The sequence below is a fragment of the Prosopis cineraria genome, unplaced genomic scaffold, assembly GCF_029017545.1.
Source record: "Prosopis cineraria cultivar Desert tree isolate PC_DT_omini unplaced genomic scaffold, ASM2901754v1 PC5, whole genome shotgun sequence".
NCBI lineage: Eukaryota > Viridiplantae > Streptophyta > Magnoliopsida > Fabales > Fabaceae > Prosopis > Prosopis cineraria.
This window is the reverse complement of record NW_026555336.1, coordinates 33,197,738-33,214,017: the sequence shown is the minus strand read 5'-3', so window position 1 is coordinate 33,214,017 and position 16,280 is coordinate 33,197,738. Positions and strand designations below refer to the sequence as shown.

Genomic DNA, 16,280 nt, shown 5'->3' with positions numbered 1-16,280 from the left:
AGATGATCGGACAAATACAGTATTTGTCCTGTATAGTTTGATTTGATGTTTAGTGGAGAAATTTGTTCAATATGTGTTAGAGTCGGTAGCCTCTGTGCCATATCTTTAATTTGCTTGTTCATGATCTTCGTAGTGTTCTCGAGGGATGGATTCATAGGCAGCATCTAGTATGCATTTAACTATTGTTTTTCTTTTCTTTCTTTTTTTTTTTCCGAAGGTGAAGGATATTTTAGTAATCTGCTATTAAAATGTACATTTTAATTTAATTTTCATAATATTCAAGGATAATACCCGAGCTAACCCAACCAGTGCGCACTCTAGTTATAAGTTTGTTTTTTTCATTTTTTTTAATGAAAAAGAATTAAGTTTAATTTTTCCAGCTCATTCCCATATCCTTTAGTATTGCCACTTGATATTAAACTTTAGATCCCACTTTAGCTTTAATGTAACAGAGTTTGTCCAGCTCACATTTTCAGGGGACAAATTACAAGGAGTATTTGCGAATTTTTAAACTATGGCGACTCAAGTGAGAACCTAGTAAAATTGTGGGGACAGATTAATAAATTCCCCTTTTAAATTATAAATAAATTTTAAACATGTAAATTGCAAATGAATACGCCAGCGAGATCTCCCGCCATAATTCTGCGTCGCGGATTTCGTCAGATTACTCATCCTCGCTTTCAGCTTCGTTGTAGTTGAAAGGTAAGGGCACGGACTTGAAAGCTCGGTACTTGCCCACATTGTTCAAATGCTCGTTCTCCACTCTGAAAATTTTGAATTGTAGCAAATTCGCTGCTCGGTCATTTCAGCTTCTGAAAAATTCGGACAATTCTGAAGCATTAGGCTCTTTCTTACCTGAAGAAGTTCCACATGCCCCGACGTATGATCTCTAGGCTCGCTATGATGCTAATCATTGCTTCTCTATGCAGAAAGGCAAGCCTGATCCCCAATACTGTCTGTAACCACGCAAATCTCAGCAAGATGTTTACCACCTGATCAATTCGAATTTGTTAGGAATTCCTATATAGATATATATATATATATATATATATATATTTTTTTTTCAAAATCTGCTTGAAGATTTCTATGTTAATTTCATACCATGGCTGCGAAATATACGTTTTTCTGAGTTAGTATGAGTTTGTCTCTTAACCAGCGATTCTTGGAATTCCTTTGCAGGAGGCCCCAGTCGATGGCGAGGTCCCAATACGTAGAATAGATTGCTGCGAATATTGAGAATATCCAGGCAAGCACCTTCCAACTGATTCCTTTATTAAGGCTGTAAGCTGTTCGGATGCAAACAGCTGCTAGTGTGAGGAAGTATTTTACCGCATTATATCCTTGCATTGAATCTTTCTCTTCGAAGAGTCGCCTAAGGCACTGATAGGAGAAAGAGGAAGATCATTTGGGGGCTAGGAAGCAAAATTAACAACTGATAATTCTTTTTTTCTTTTTTTTGCGCATAACTACTGATAATTCTGACGCAAGAAAATTGGATGTTTTCCTATGTGTTTTTGTATCTGTTCTGCTGTTCAGATGCTTCTTTCTAAAAAGCGTCTTTGCTTCCTAGTATGGAAGTCAAATTCATATACATAGCAGAACCAGGGAATTCTACCTTATTCTATCTCTTTTAAGCGCCATCTAGCATCGTATGAAGTGTCTGAGAGAGCGAGAGAGAGTTGGCACCTGAAGAAAACGACACATGTACGGAATCGCGGCAACAATGAAGGAAAATGTTTTGAAAATGGCGTTTGAGTTGCAAGTGTTCCGTCTGTACTTGAAATCTCCCCAAACGTAGTAGCAAATGTAGAACTCTAAACTTCTGAAGGCTTGCACCTGGATGCATAAAAAGGAATGAAATGGGATATGTAAAGCGCTAGAGCATTATGATATCATTTTTCTTTCTCACGAACCTGGCTTGTAAGTTGATCTGCCAAGAAGAAATCTGAGAACGTGACCTAGGGACCATTGGAAGTAACACAGTTTAGATTTCCGGAGAAATATAGAGTTAAATTAGTGGGAAATTTTTCTAATTTTATGTCTTCCCCCCATATTGTTTACCTTGTAGAGAGGAGCGCAAATGCAGTGAAACAGGCATGTAAGGAAGAAAAGCCGGCTTGGACGATAAAAGATGTTGAATGGGCATGATAAAATGGCAAATACAATCTGCAGAGGAAGGAACCAACTCATAATTTAAGTTTAGAAGCTAAAAGAAGATCTAATGAATTCTATGAAAGTGTAATAGTCTTACAAGTAACAAGATTAGAGGAACAAGTTCAGTGAAGACTTTGTATGGTTTTGTCTTTGGATCCATCTCCATGTCAAGGTTTGCAAGCACACTGGCTAGTGCCATTATTGCGAGGACAAAAGCCAGGAGCAGGACATCAAAGTACTTCAACTCAGAGCCTTCCTTAAGACCGAATATGAATGAGTGATTCACTCTGTAGCGCCTCCAGAAGTATATATTAGCAGCATACATAAGCATGTGTAGAACTATGAATCCAAACAAACTGCAGAAAATGTTTTTAACACGGTAAAGCACAGGCATGAGTTTTTGTTCATTAGATGAAGCTTAGTTTTTGAAAGAAAAATTCGGCACAATATAGTTGGAATGAATAGGTTACCTATAAAGAGGAAACATGGTTTCCATGTATTGGGTACTTCCCGGGTGATTCATAATCTTGCGGGCATCAATGATCAGACAAAGTGCTATAACTAGGGCTGCTGTGCATCCGGCATAAAAACCTGAAAATCCAAACAAGAGAAAAGTCGGGGAATCAAATCAAAGACCAAACATCATGTTGTTCTGAAAATTTCTGAACTATAGTAAATCACAGCTCTTACCCACAGAAAATGTTATTCCATGCCTTGCTCTTTTCGGTTTGGGTTGGAGAAGGTTCAATCCATTGTTACGATTTGAGTTCGAGAAGTGCTTAATGAATGTTTTCTCCACCCTTTCTATAAGCCTAGTGACCTGTGCAGGAACGTCGAGAAATTGTAAGGATCTTAGAAGTCTGCTGATTCATGTTGACAATTTTTGGAAAATATTGAAGTTGTGCTTTATGGCTTTCTTTCCTTATAAAGCTCTCACCTCATCAGAGCTGCCGAGGTAGGAATTGTCAACCATGCTCATGTAAGCTTTTGCTGCCCTTCTTGATGTGATCTGTTAAGTGTAAAGTGAAATGGGATGAGGGGCTAATTAACTAAATTTCCTGTCTTTCCTTTTCTTCCGGATTGTAGTTCTAGAAAGGTCAATGGTACCTTATCATATTTCTTCATTATCTTTGAAAATGCCAATGTGTTTAGAAAGCTGTTTAATCAGCAACGACACAAGTTAAGAAGAAACATGAAGGAAATTGTTTGTTGAAATGGGGGGGAAAGAAATGAAAAAATACCTGTAGTTCTTTAGAAGTCGAAGCTTTCTGTGGAATTCAATAAAAGCTTGTTTAAGTTGTTCCTCAACCTTTTTCAAATTTTTCCTGCTGAATTCTTGCTCCGGTGGTGTAGAGTAATTGAGGATGCTCTTTATAGTTGAACGAGGAGTTTCAAGAGTGCCATTCAACTGAACATGGTCAAGGACTTCCAAAGGAGCTGGTTTGGTACTCGTGATATTCTCTGACTCCTCTTTTTGAAACTTCTGGTTATTTAATTGAATTGTGTCATCCTTATTCTCCCTGGAATCATCTGATAGACCGTGATGGCTGCTGTCCTCTTTGATCGCCTCCAAGGCCGTGGAAAATGTTCCTATTTTTGAAGTTGAAGAAGATTTAACCAGTAAGTAAATTCCGTGGCAATTCTAGAAGCTCGGTTAATCTATAAGATGATCATGTTAATCTATATCTACCTAGCATGCCAAAGGTCTACAAATTTAATGCCTCCATAGACTCTAAAACACTAGAATAAATAGAAAGATAGGCTGAAAATTATTGTGAAACCAAGATTTAAAAAAGCTTACGGTGCAATTTGGCCCCTTTAGGTGTCGAAGCTGACAATGCTGCCGCTGCAGCAGCAACATCTGAAGCAAGATGAGTCATCTCTGCAGAGCTATTGATCCATTCGGTAGGTTTCTCAACTTTTATCCGGAAAGCAATCAAAGCTTCCATTTGTTTGTTTAAAATAGCAGCTTCCTTCATCACTTCTTCCACTTTAGACCTATAAAACTTGTCCACTTTGTTAAACTCATCATCGAGCCTCCTGAAAAATACCAATTCATATTCTCCACCTTCTTCTGCAACCATCAGAAAAGTAGTTTGATAGTTCTCAGATCCATCTCGGCGCACTGAGTTCACCATAATGGCTTGGTTCTCAACATCCTGCTCAGAGGGACTGATGGAATGGTGGGGTTGTCTCTGAATGAGCCCACTGAAACTCCTGTATAGTGATAGCTTTCGCTTTAGGCTTCTTGGAGGTTCGGGTGGCGTGTCTCTATGCTTGGAGCGTTGGACAGTTTTCAAAAGGGCCTTCAAATAATTATAATCCATGTATGCTTCCTTCCATTCCGGCACCATCTGTGCTTCAAATTCTTTCCCAAACTTCATTCTTGGTCTTTTTAAGCAACACAAACTATCTGATATGTGATGTGAGCAGGAAGTAGGTTTAGAATGGAAAGGAAATATTGGATGATCAAACTGAAAATCCTTGTGCTTAAAGTTTCTGAAAGGAATGTTGTTTATACGTGTACTTTTTAGATCACCAAGATGATTTTCTTCTCTCTTTTTTCAAATTGTGAGTATCATCTTATAAGAGTCTTTAGGTTGAACTTTTCCTAAACAACAGGGCTGCATGACACAGATTCATCCTTTTGTTTTGTTTGGATGATTCCATAAAAGAAAAATTCCTCATTTCATGTATAAGCTGGACTTGACAAACTGGTTTGAGTGAGAAAAAGTCTGCTGTGAGTACAGTTACTGAATATGACAGACTAAATCCAGAAATTTGTCTGCCTTTCATTTATGAAACATATTATATACCTGAGAAGTTGAGTAATTCTTCCCATCTCATGGCACAAAAAGTTTTGATAGATAGAGTTGTTTATTCTAAACATTGCTCGTGATACTTTCAATGAATTTATGCATTGTGTCAAATTCAGGAACCACCAAAAGGCCCTTGATTCTGATAGAAAACAACCAACCCATAGGATAAAACAGAGGAAATTCTTTATTTATTTCTCATTTTGATTTTTTTAATAAAAAATATTATAAGACCGAATGAGATACTTCCCAAGTGTTGAGTTACGAAATTTTTTATTTGTCATGTTTTCACCAAAAAATGAAGAAATTAAGAAATATAAAATTTTCTCCTGATCCTAACTTTCTCCCTATCTGAACATTGCCATTCAGCTTTTTTTTTTTTCCTTTTTTTAAAATAATAAATGGTCTTTTTTCCAATGATGTTTCGGTAAAGGTGCTAAAGATGGTTGTTAAAAGAATGACATTAGAATTAGTATTTTACAAATTATTTTACATTTGAAGATAAAGAAGTTTCCTTTCAAAGTTTGATGCATGAAACATTGATTTAATCTTTCTATTTTTTAAAAAAAAAAAAACCCAAAGAAACTTATAATTGTCCATCCTCGCTTTTGTCTCATATTGTACTATTCTTAACTTTGACATTATAATTCACACTAATTTATTAGTCTCGTTATAATAAATTTTCATATAATATAAATTTAACAATTTTAAATATATGCTTATTGTATATAAAATATGTGAAAACTGTTCTGGTTAGACACATCTGGTTCTTGGATACAGAAAGCAGTAATATAAGATAGTGGTATAAAATTGAACAGCTTTGCGAAGAATTATTCCCTTTAGTGTCGGAGTTCTTTCTTTCTTTTTTTTTTGGGCCTAAACGTCGGAGATCATTGAGTGGACTTTGTTTTTTGGTCATGACAGGAGCAAAGCCCCCCTCATTCATTCAGCAAAATTTCACGTAAGAAAGAAACTCCCACAGTATCACTGTACAAAAAATCCTGTAATCCACGCTCATTCAATCGAACAAAATCAAAAGACAAACTAAAACTATAATTTGCGAGCTAGTCAGCACATCTATTACTTTCCCTGTACACTTGTATAAACCTAACATTTCTGAAATGAAAAACTTATTGCAGAATTAAATCAATCAACAATCTGCAATTTTCTATATCATTTATACAAGACCCCTGTAACCTATTAATTACAGCTAAGGAATCACCTTCAACAACCAAATTGATAATACCCAACTCTGACGCCATCTTCATTCCCCACAAAATTCTCCAAAATTCAACATTTATAGCAAAACAAATGCCAAGCTCCTTAGCAAAACCACCTAACCAACGTCCACATTCATTCCTCAACAATCCGCCACACCCGGCTCTTTTTGATGCCCTTTTTGCTGCTCCATCAAAATTCAATTTCACCCAGCTACTGTCAGGAGGCTCCTACTTAATCTCTTTGATCACATAACTTTTCCTCAGCAAATTCCCAGCAAGATTCGGATTTTCCAATTCCCAAACATACTTTCTAATAACATAGCTAGGTTTATCTACCACTTCAAAACCATCCTCAAACAATGTTTTATTCCTTCAATGCCATTGCCACCAAGTTACAGCAAATAGTCTCCTCCATTCATCATTCTTACTCAAATTTACAGCAAACCAATCTTTAAAACTCAGACTGAAAAAAATTAAAATCAACCTCACCTGATTAAAGATCCATCCACACCTTGACAGCAGCTTCACAATCTCTAACTGCATGCAACAAATCTTCAACAACTAAACCACATCTACCACAAATTGCAGAACCTCCTAACATCCTCGCTTTGCTTTCTCAAGTGAGAAGTCTATCATGTTAAGCAATCCAGAGAAAAACCTGCACTCTTCTCGGACCTTTCCAGCTCCAAATCCACCTCCATGTGCTATCCATTTCCCCAAAAACTTATAGCCTTCATCTTCCAGTACATATCTGCATCATTAAAAGACTCAGAATTGGCACCCTTCCATCTTATTCTGTCACAGCCAAACTCAGCCCTAGGCCTAGGTACAGCCCTAAGCTTTAACATTTCATTCTCACTCAAGTAGTCTTTTAAAAACATCATTGATTGGACTTTTATTCATCAATAAACCCACATTATAATAGCTGGCATGGTTTATGCACATCAAATTAAATTGTACTGCATCCATTTTATACCTATTATTCTTGTTTAAGATTATGCACATAAATTAAAAAAAATTAAGTACATTAGCTAAAAGGCTCTTATTTAAGAGCAAGAAGTGGGACAATTCATATTAAAAAAAATAGATGAAAAGAAGAGATGATGAAAAAAATATAATTAAATATGTGAGTTGGCAAAATAGTTGATATAAAATCATAAAAATTTGAAAAAAAAAATGATGAAACAACGACAGGTATATATAAAATGGAAAGAGTATAAAATTTTTTGAAGATAATTAAACATGCCTAATCATTTGGCCTAATTAAAATTAGCCTCTAAATTTTGATTTAATAAAAATCAATCTATATAATTTTCATCATTTAAAAAATTGATCCCACACATTTAAAAAATAGCTTTAATCCTTTTAGTTTTATTTTTTAAAACATAAAAACTAATATTTAAAATAGTTAAAATTATAAATATTGAATTATACTGAGTCAAAATTTAAGAATTGAGTTTTAATTGAGTTAAACAATAAAAACCAAACTGCATTAAGTTATTGAATTTTAACTAAATAAAAATATAAGGACTAAAATACCAAATGATTGATGTTGATTGTTGCCTCAATAAATTTTATAGTCTTGTAAAATAAAAATTTTGCTATGTACGAGTATTTAGTCCATCTATTACAATTATGCTCTTTTTTTTTTCCCTTTCTCTTTTCAGATCACATAAAGTCGGTTTTGTAGATTTAATTCAAAACAGATATGGCGTTCCTGCTTGGTGTCATGGCTTAGAAGAAAGTAATTTTTTTTTCTGTGCATAATTATATTAAATGATAAACAAAAGTGACAAAAGAATAGAACGAGAGGGAGCATTTCTAATTTTATTTTTTCAAAATTACAAAGACAAACACTAACAGGTAACGACTTGAAGTTACAGGAAAGATCGATGCTGTAACTTTTCACTTATAATGAAGCTTTCATGTAACATTAGTGTAGGCCTTTTTACTAATATACTATAAACACTACAACCAATTGCCTAAATGCTAGAACATAAAAAATATTTATTAAAATATTACACCAAAAATTATTTAAATGAAGAATGAGTTTGAGATTGTGAACAAATCAACCTAGTCAAGAATAATTTTAGAATTAAATTTTTTTTATTCAATAAAAAGTAAAAGTAAATAATTTTAACTTTTTATTATTGATGTGAAATGTTATTCGAGAATTTTTGTTTTTTTCCTGCGTGAATAATTTGTCAATTTCATTCTTCATTTATCAAATTCTCCTTCTAACTTTTGCTTTTCACGCATGACATTATAAAATTCATGTGCGTGTGCTTTGAATTGGCTATATAAGGAATTGAAGGCGTACGTTCCTACCTGCTTCTCCTTCCTACTTACTTTATTTCTTGCCTACTTCATTTCCTGCAGTCTCTCATCTCTCTTTTATTCAAATTTCAAAGTTTTTTTTTTCTATCACATTTCTCTACTTCAGTTGGTGGTGTTGATATTGTGATCAGAGTTTAAAGTGCACTTTTCCTTATTATTTACTTAAAGTCTGACTTTTCATCTTATTAAGGTATATTTTCTTAATATTTTTTTAACTTTTATATCAAAATTAATATATTTTTTTCAAAGTCATGAGTAAAAGCTTAATATTTAATTATTAATGTTTTGTATATTAAGTTTTTCTTAATTGTAGATGTTGACATGTGATTAGGTTTTTTATAAAATAATCTCACTCAATTTGAGTCTCATCACATGTTATCCTCATCATCATCCTTTTCAACTCATGCACTCCTACTTAATTTAGATCATTTATGTCTTTATTTGATGATCCTGTACTATTCTGTATTGAATAAAATACTTTTATTTTTAAACATGGTGGATCATCAAATGAAGCATATACCACCCCTCGACAGTCGATTTTTTTAATTAAATCACCTTGATTTGATTTAAAGACGCGAACTCCATATATAAATGAAATACTTGAATCTTAAAAAGAGATGAACATATAACAACACCACTACCACAAGTTTTGAAAAGGAAAACATAATGTGACACTAAAAGTCACTATTTGTGAAGTAAATTAATTTTTACTTTTCATTCATGTATCTTAATCATTTATTATTAATTTGCATAAAACCTAATAATTATTTATTTATTATTAATAACTTTCAATTTAATACAACTTATAATAATTCCTTAATTATATTAATAACAATTATTTACCTATCATTTTCATACAAATGATTAATAAATTATTACACAATTCATTTGATGTGACAAGAGCAGATAAAGTTGATAAATCTTCCTGCCAAGAATAAGTTTTGATGCACGAAGATTAATTTTAAAAATTGTTCTTCCATTGAACAATTTTAGATGTAGTATTTTGAAAAATAATTCCCACAATATAACATTTTGGTATTTTCTTTTAGTGTGTATAGTATCTTTGTAAAAAGAAAGAAAAAAAAAAACCATTAGTGTACTTCTGATGCCTTTGAACTTGCAAGGATTTAAGGTATTTTTCAGTGATAACTTGCACAACTTATAAAGTTTTATCTCATAATATTGCTATATTGATTCTTCGGAAAAATAAAAAGAATTGGGTAGGTAGCTAGCAGTACTTTGTACAAGGACAACACTGTAGGAACTCCACTTGTGTTCCTGTTGTAAAACAACTTTATCATTTCTGCTGGCAACCAGGATAAACTTTCAAATGTCAACGTGAGTCTGAGATAACTATAATGAACACGTTAATTGGGAAAGGAAAAAAAAAATTAATCAATGAGAATGAAAATTTTTCTGAAGCCGTTAATAAAAGCTCCAATTTTTTTTCCCTCTCTTTCTTTATCCCTTGCTCCTTTTTTTCCATTTTGCTTGTTTTCCTACAAAATCGTGTATTCATACCTTAGCTGTGATGACAGTGATCCAGATTCCTCAACGCAGCATCTAAGCAACATTCAAATCAATGCTTCAGTTCTTTGAATCCTCCTATTGGTGATTGGGAAGAACGGTGGTCTTCTAGATTCCATAGCCCTTACCAACGGCACTTCACTTGAGTTATGAGGTCGTAGCAAGTCATCACAATTTGTTACCTCACATAGACACTCCTGAGGGTTTGCGTAGAAGTAGTCTTCCTCCTTCGGCTTGTCTGGAATAACTTGGCGAAGAACTGGTTGTCCCATTCTCTTTTCATGAGCTTGTAGGACAGCCCCGACAAACTCGTTCCATGGAAGTGTGCCGTTATAATGCATATCAATCAATTCTACAAGCTTTTTCCGATCCAATAAGATGGTTTTTTTGAAACCTGAATACCTGTAGGAGAAGTATAGATGTGAACTAAAAATCTTCAGAAAGGCAGGTTCAGTCTTCTACATCAAACCATTTGCAATATGGAGAGCAAATGCTTACCTGCGATGACCTTCCACGAGTTTTGCCATGTTACCGTAATAGGTAGGAATAAAGGTGTTACTAGCTACTGAAACCATAAAATCCAGAGCAGCCATCTGTGATGAATGATTCTGGAATTGCCGCAATTCATCACGATCTAGCAAAGTTTCCTTTTTCACCTAAGTTTAGAAAGGATCGAAGTCAAATACTGCCAAGTACAGCGCATTTTAAGATGCTAGGATCAAGGATACAAAATATGTTAAATAGTCCAGCTCAACTAATCATCAAGAGCCTGTATCTATATCAATTTGCCATCCAAGAGTTGGACAAAAACTATCAGAAGGGAATCAAATATCTAAAGAGTATCAAATTAGGTACACGATATGGATATGTTATATAAAATGTGAAAAGTAAACTTCTCTTGGGTGCAAACGCAGTAATCCATAAGCACATAAGCACAAGGAGTGAAGCAATGGGTTCTTCTTCATTGCTTACAAAATCATTTGGTTACAAAATCATTTGGCAGCATTTTATCAAATAGACACGTGAATAGGAAAAAGAAAAGAAGTGAATAAAGTAAACTTACGATTCGTGGAAATGAAGCTCTCAGTTGTGCAAGTCTACGTTCACTGCCAAAAATATCACCAGCTGCAATATAGATCTGCGTGTCATTGCCAAAACCCAAAGCTTTTAAAACTAGTGCCGCCTCCTCTGGAGTCAAAGGACAGAGACCCTGCAATCTCCTCTCTTCGGACACTATCTCCTTCTCCCTCCACCAAGGGAAAGCATACCTGAATGATGGTAGTAAAATCAACATCTTGTGCTAAACAGTTTCTTTGTTTATCGGCTCATTACAATAACTTTAACCACTATTATTGTTTGAAACAAAGTATGTCAAAATACGACATATTCAACATATCATATAAATTGTGAACAATAGAACAGCTCATCTCCTCAACTAGAAGGTTCCTCAATCAACACCAAGTGAGCAGGATCTAGCAATGTCTAATTCCAAATCAGCTTACTCTCATATTCTGAATATACAAGAAAAATATGAAGATACAATTAACTATCAAGAAAATTATTACTTCAACTACACGACAGAGAACACAAATGATATTCTTTTTTCTTGCTCAGTATGTTATCTGGCAACCATGAAATAGAAAGTAATTTTCTCAGTTAATTACAAGCACACTATACACACAGAAACATGAAACATAATAGACCTCATCCGCTTGAGTTCTTCAGCTTCTTCTTCAGTGCAACCATGAGTACAGCCTGAGAAAGCTAACATGTCCATCTCGTATCTCAGGTGCAAGGCCACAAAAGGTCCTCTCTCTTGAAGCATCCTAATCAATTTGTGCCCCAAGCTCTCAATTTGAGGAGTGAATTTAAGGGCCTGGAAATTGACACGACACCTGAGTTTCTGTAGATCAAGTGGGAGACCATTGTTTGCCAGTCGAGCATCTGTTTTGTTGAAGTGTAACACCTTATGGTTGCCAAGAAGTGGCAGAATCTGCATGGTAGAGGCAATATCTTTGAATCAAGCTCAACAGATAATAAGTGTTACTGTTGGAAAAGCAAATGAAAACAAAATTTTCTCTGCAGTTAAAAAAATTAAGTGCTGGATATCTACTTTGGCTGTAGCCATATCAGAAGAAATCCATTTGGAAATAGTTAAATTATTTATGATATCGAAGGACAATCTCTTGAAAGGTAACACACTGACACCTATACTTCCAAATTGAATAGGAAGGGCCTCCGTTAGTGGCATTTGTAATTTACCTTATCATCACATAATAGCCTAAATTAAATGATACTACAATATTTACACTAATAACAGCTCTAAGACCACTTTCCCTTCACAACAGAAAACAATTTAGGGGAAGTTAAAAATTCTAAGCGGAAGAAATATCACGGCCTTCCCATACACTGACATATTAAAAAGCCAGAAAGTCCTAAAACAGTAAATTTCAAGACATAAAGGTGAAGATAGAGAATCATTAATCAATCATGCTATCAACCTTATATTGCAGCAAACAAGAGGCTTAACTTATGCATAATGTGAGATTCAGGCTTAAATATAACAAATAAAAATAAACAGACCTGTTCCAAGTAATATTTTTCATTTGACCAGCTGACAGGAGGCATCTCCAGGGTGGTGTTGCCAAATTTTTTAACAAACTTTTTGGGCACTCTTTTTACTATTCGAACTTCATCTCTTAGAGAATCAATGAAATGCCTCACATCAAATATGTCCCCAAAATTACTGCAAAAGGGAAAGTAAAAACTTCAAAATGACAATGCAGTCAAACTAGAGGGTACTCAGAAGTTCACAGAACAAGGGAAGAACCTAGGGTCTGCCCAAAAGGACGTCTTATCAAGCTCTGGAACAACCAACGTGAGATTCAAGAATCGAGCAACAGAGACCATATCACAGATCTGAAATGCCAAATATGCAAAATAAGTACTTATTTCAATATATAATACCAAAAACAAACTACAATAAGATGCACAAACCGCCGCACGCATTTGATTCAGACCCCCATTGCAGGACACTCTCAAAAAACCATTACTTGTATAATTTCCTGAAAAATTACAATCGCAAGATTTTAGCACTTATCCAAATGAGTAAGCAAAGACAGATATATCATATAATCAGCATAAGTCTATTTATCACCCATCTGAAATGAGTATTCTTTAAATCAGTTATCTCCATTCAAATCGTCCTCTTAACAACTACAAGAATTGTGCAGCAGGATTTTCACAGAAGCCTATCCCAACAAACACAGAGAAGATGTGATTTTACTCTGGCACCAAGGCAAATGTCAAATAATTATATCAAATATGAAAATTGTTTGTACCATTGTGCAAAAAAACTCTCATCCGTTCCTACACAAAAGTCAACGTGCAAAAATATATTGCATGTGCATAAACCTATTTCATAAAACAAGAAAGCTTAAAACATGATATATTTACCAGAGCCTGAATGGCTAATCCTGAAGGATTTTTTTTCTATTATTATTTTTTTTAGAGAAAGGGGCCAAAATATCAGTAAAAGACAAATCTTGCCAGGCAAGCAGTTCTCCACACGTTGGCAAGAAATCAACCGACTAATATAGCCAAAAATAATTCACTAAGATTGTCCCCATATTTGAAATTATAGTAAGAACTTAGAAAATCAAGTCACAAGAACAAGTTGATCGCCTAGGATAGGGAAAGAATAACATGAAAACATGTCATACAAAATTCCAAACCTTTTCAATTTGTAAGCTCGTATGTTACTCAAGCTTCTAGATGGTTACACAATCCATAGATATACTCTAATACAAGCTTTGGAGCCAAAAATCACGGATTTCATCAATAATCAAAGCAAACAAGAGAAGATGAGCAGTAAGTCAGGAAACTAACTTGCGGGAAGAAGAGGGCGAGGAGAATGAACTATCTCATTTTCCACTTGGGAAGGAATCTGAACTTGAGCTGTGTTATGTACTCGACTAGTAATCCCAGAAATGAAATGTGAATTCCATAGTTCAGTAACTGTCACTAGCTGAACCAGACATGTCCAAAGCACAATGCTTGAGCAAACGCGAATAAACCAAATCCGCAAACGGGTCCTCGGTATCACAGGAGCCGGAAGTTTATCGTACTTCACTTGCATACCCTCCGATCTAACATCCATATTTCTACTGTATTCCTCATTGCCGCTTCATTGAACCTTAACCTTGAAAGAGTCTCCAACAATCCCACATTTGACAAATCAGTAAGAACCACCAAAAAGGGGAAAAAATTCTGTGTGTGTGTGTGCGTAAAAATCATCTGTACACAGTGCATTGTGAAATCTGTAACCCCATGAGAAGCGTTACCTCAGGCACAAAAGTTGCAATTAAGTGAATCAGACTGAGCCGCAGTGAAGAAACCTGAATCCAGAATTGAATCTGAAGCAGATTTGACAGGCCGATATTTTTAAATTCTATTTCTTTCCCAACCAATTGCCTCACAGAATCAGAAGCTCCACGGGAATTAATACAAAAAAGCCCTAAAGAAGAAGAGAGGGACCAAGAAACGAAGACGATCCAATGAATTAAAAAAATGAAGAAATTTCAACAACCAAACGCAACGGCCTCATGCATTTTACTCCCTTTTCCAGGAAAAGAAACTTCCTTTCTCGCTCTCTTTACACCACAATAACCAATTCGAACGAACAATCTCCTTATCTTTCTTTCAGAAAATTATTCTCTTTCTTCTCTATCTGTGATCTTCATGCTCAAAAATTTTATAGACGTGAGCGCGTGATTATTGGAGGTTTCAGGTTAAGAAAAATATTATTTGATGTCAACTAAAAACCAGTAGAAAAGTCCGTTCCTTAGAAAACCAATTTAGTATAAATTAAAGAAGGGAAAATATATTATAGTACGATGAATCCTATGACATGGTTGGTTTTACTTACATAGGATGCTAACCGTGAGCATGTTAAATTTCATTGAACGTAGGCTCTCCAAAGAATTGATGAATTACATTTATTGGCATGATAAAGAGAGTTGTAATCCAAAAATAAATTAGATTAACAGAATATGCACATCAGGGCCTGTCTCGTCTCAATGATGAATGTTCTTGTTCCACCATGAAATGGTAAATCAGGACCCAAAAGATTACGGCATTTAATATACTGACATTTTTTATTTTGACCAAGAAATATATGACATAATATATACTCCTTCATTTCTATTTCAAAGTAAATCATAAATATTTGTTTTATACTCTCTCAATTTCAAATTATAAGATATTTTTAAAAGATTTTTTTCATTCCAAATTATAAAACATTTTGAGTAGATTAAGATTTCATTAAATACATGAATTTTAATTTTATCTTTTTTTCTCTCTATAATTAATTCACATCTCCTTTTTTTTCAATATATTAAATGATGAGTATTTTAAAAATTTATATTTTTATTTTAAAAAGATAAGATTGTTAATTGTATTTAATAAAGTTTATTGATATGTGCAATTTTATTTAAAAGTATTTTATAATTTAAGATGGAGAGACTATAACACAACATGTGGAATTCCAAAAAAATGTAAATCACAGGCATAGAGAAAATAGGGAGAATTCCATTCAAAAACTTCTAAAAAATTATTTGTAAATAAAGATTAATATAAAATTATTTATTATTAAAATAAAATAAAAACTTATTTTTTAAAATAGTGATGTGTTGTTAGTTTTTTTTTCTTGTAAATAGTTCTTTTGGAAGATCTTGTACGTGATTTTTCCTAAAAGAGAAGGGTAAAAAATTACCCCTTTGAACTAAGACAAGTGAATTTGATTCATATTGAGTGGGGAGGAGGTACCTATTTTGTTTTCTTGTTCTATTTTACCTATTTATATGTTAACCTTTCATATGCCCCAAAAAAAGTAACCCTTAATCGCCATCTTTATACAATTATTTAATATATAATATTACCATATGATTATTGCCTGACCTAATTTAAGATAATTTTTTTAGTATGAGCCTTTTCTATTCATGATATTTGAATTCAATCTCATTTCAATGAATCCAAATCCATTCCAATCCAATTAGCATTGATATCATCCTCATAATTCCTTTTTATATAATTATTTTATTAGGTTAGACTTGAGTATTGTGGAGTTCCATTGAGAGTAGTTTCCCTTAAAGCTTTTTTTTTTTTTTTATATTCACATATACTGAAATCTTATTAAAAAAAAAAAACCTTGGTTTGCATTTTTCAA

The 16,280-nt window shown here is 33.9% G+C and overlaps 2 protein-coding genes and 1 long non-coding RNA gene across 4 annotated transcripts; 1 reads left to right on the top strand and 2 right to left on the bottom strand.

Annotated features, from left to right (window-relative positions):
* Nucleotides 1-518: 518 nt before the first annotated feature.
* Nucleotides 519-4,538, bottom strand: LOC129311680 (phosphate transporter PHO1 homolog 3-like). The gene is made up of 13 exons (XM_054954083.1): nt 3,956-4,538; nt 3,396-3,744; nt 3,262-3,310; nt 3,092-3,163; nt 2,845-2,974; nt 2,625-2,745; nt 2,252-2,510; nt 2,062-2,166; nt 1,914-1,958; nt 1,687-1,836; nt 1,102-1,380; nt 856-992; nt 519-764 (listed from the first exon to the last, which is right to left on the bottom strand). The coding sequence occupies exons 1-13, from the start codon at nt 4,536-4,538 to the stop codon at nt 665-667; spliced, it is 2,379 nt and encodes a 792-aa protein (XP_054810058.1). The 3' UTR covers nt 519-664.
* LOC129311682 (uncharacterized) lies at nt 1,247-4,916 on the top strand. 2 transcript variants are annotated; one of them, XR_008593380.1, is made up of 3 exons: nt 1,247-3,109; nt 3,508-3,774; nt 3,977-4,916. It is a non-coding gene; the product is annotated as an uncharacterized LOC129311682 (long non-coding RNA). The 2 variants fall into 2 exon arrangements; XR_008593381.1 differs by lacking the exon at nt 1,247-3,109 and having other exon boundaries at nt 3,151-3,599; nt 3,692-3,774.
* A 4,778-nt stretch (nt 4,917-9,694) lies between these two features.
* Nucleotides 9,695-14,888, bottom strand: LOC129310648 (rhamnogalacturonan I rhamnosyltransferase 1-like). The gene is made up of 9 exons (XM_054952558.1): nt 14,398-14,888; nt 13,943-14,266; nt 13,052-13,119; nt 12,885-12,973; nt 12,638-12,800; nt 11,758-12,047; nt 11,118-11,322; nt 10,553-10,710; nt 9,695-10,456 (listed from the first exon to the last, which is right to left on the bottom strand). Exons 2-9 carry the CDS (start codon nt 14,211-14,213, stop codon nt 10,102-10,104), a joined length of 1,599 nt encoding a protein of 532 aa, XP_054808533.1. The 5' UTR covers nt 14,214-14,266; nt 14,398-14,888; the 3' UTR covers nt 9,695-10,101.
* Between the last annotated feature and the right edge of the window lie 1,392 nt (nt 14,889-16,280).

Coding starts and splice junctions, on each gene's coding strand:
- LOC129311680 (XM_054954083.1), bottom strand. CDS start 4,538: ATGAAGTTTGGGAAAGAATTTGAAGCACAGATGGTGCCGGAATGGAAG. Junction 3,311..3,395: donor CGACTTCTAAAGAACTACAG/GTATTTTTTCAT, acceptor CTGATTAAACAG/CTTTCTAAACACATTGGCAT. Junction 2,511..2,624: donor ACCATGTTTCCTCTTTATAG/GTAACCTATTCA, acceptor CATTTTCTGCAG/TTTGTTTGGATTCATAGTTC.
- LOC129310648 (XM_054952558.1), bottom strand. CDS start 14,213: ATGGATGTTAGATCGGAGGGTATGCAAGTGAAGTACGATAAACTTCCG. Junction 10,711..11,117: donor GAGCTTCATTTCCACGAATC/GTAAGTTTACTT, acceptor TTCTAAACTTAG/GTGAAAAAGGAAACTTTGCT. Junction 10,457..10,552: donor CTCGTGGAAGGTCATCGCAG/GTAAGCATTTGC, acceptor CTTCTCCTACAG/GTATTCAGGTTTCAAAAAAA.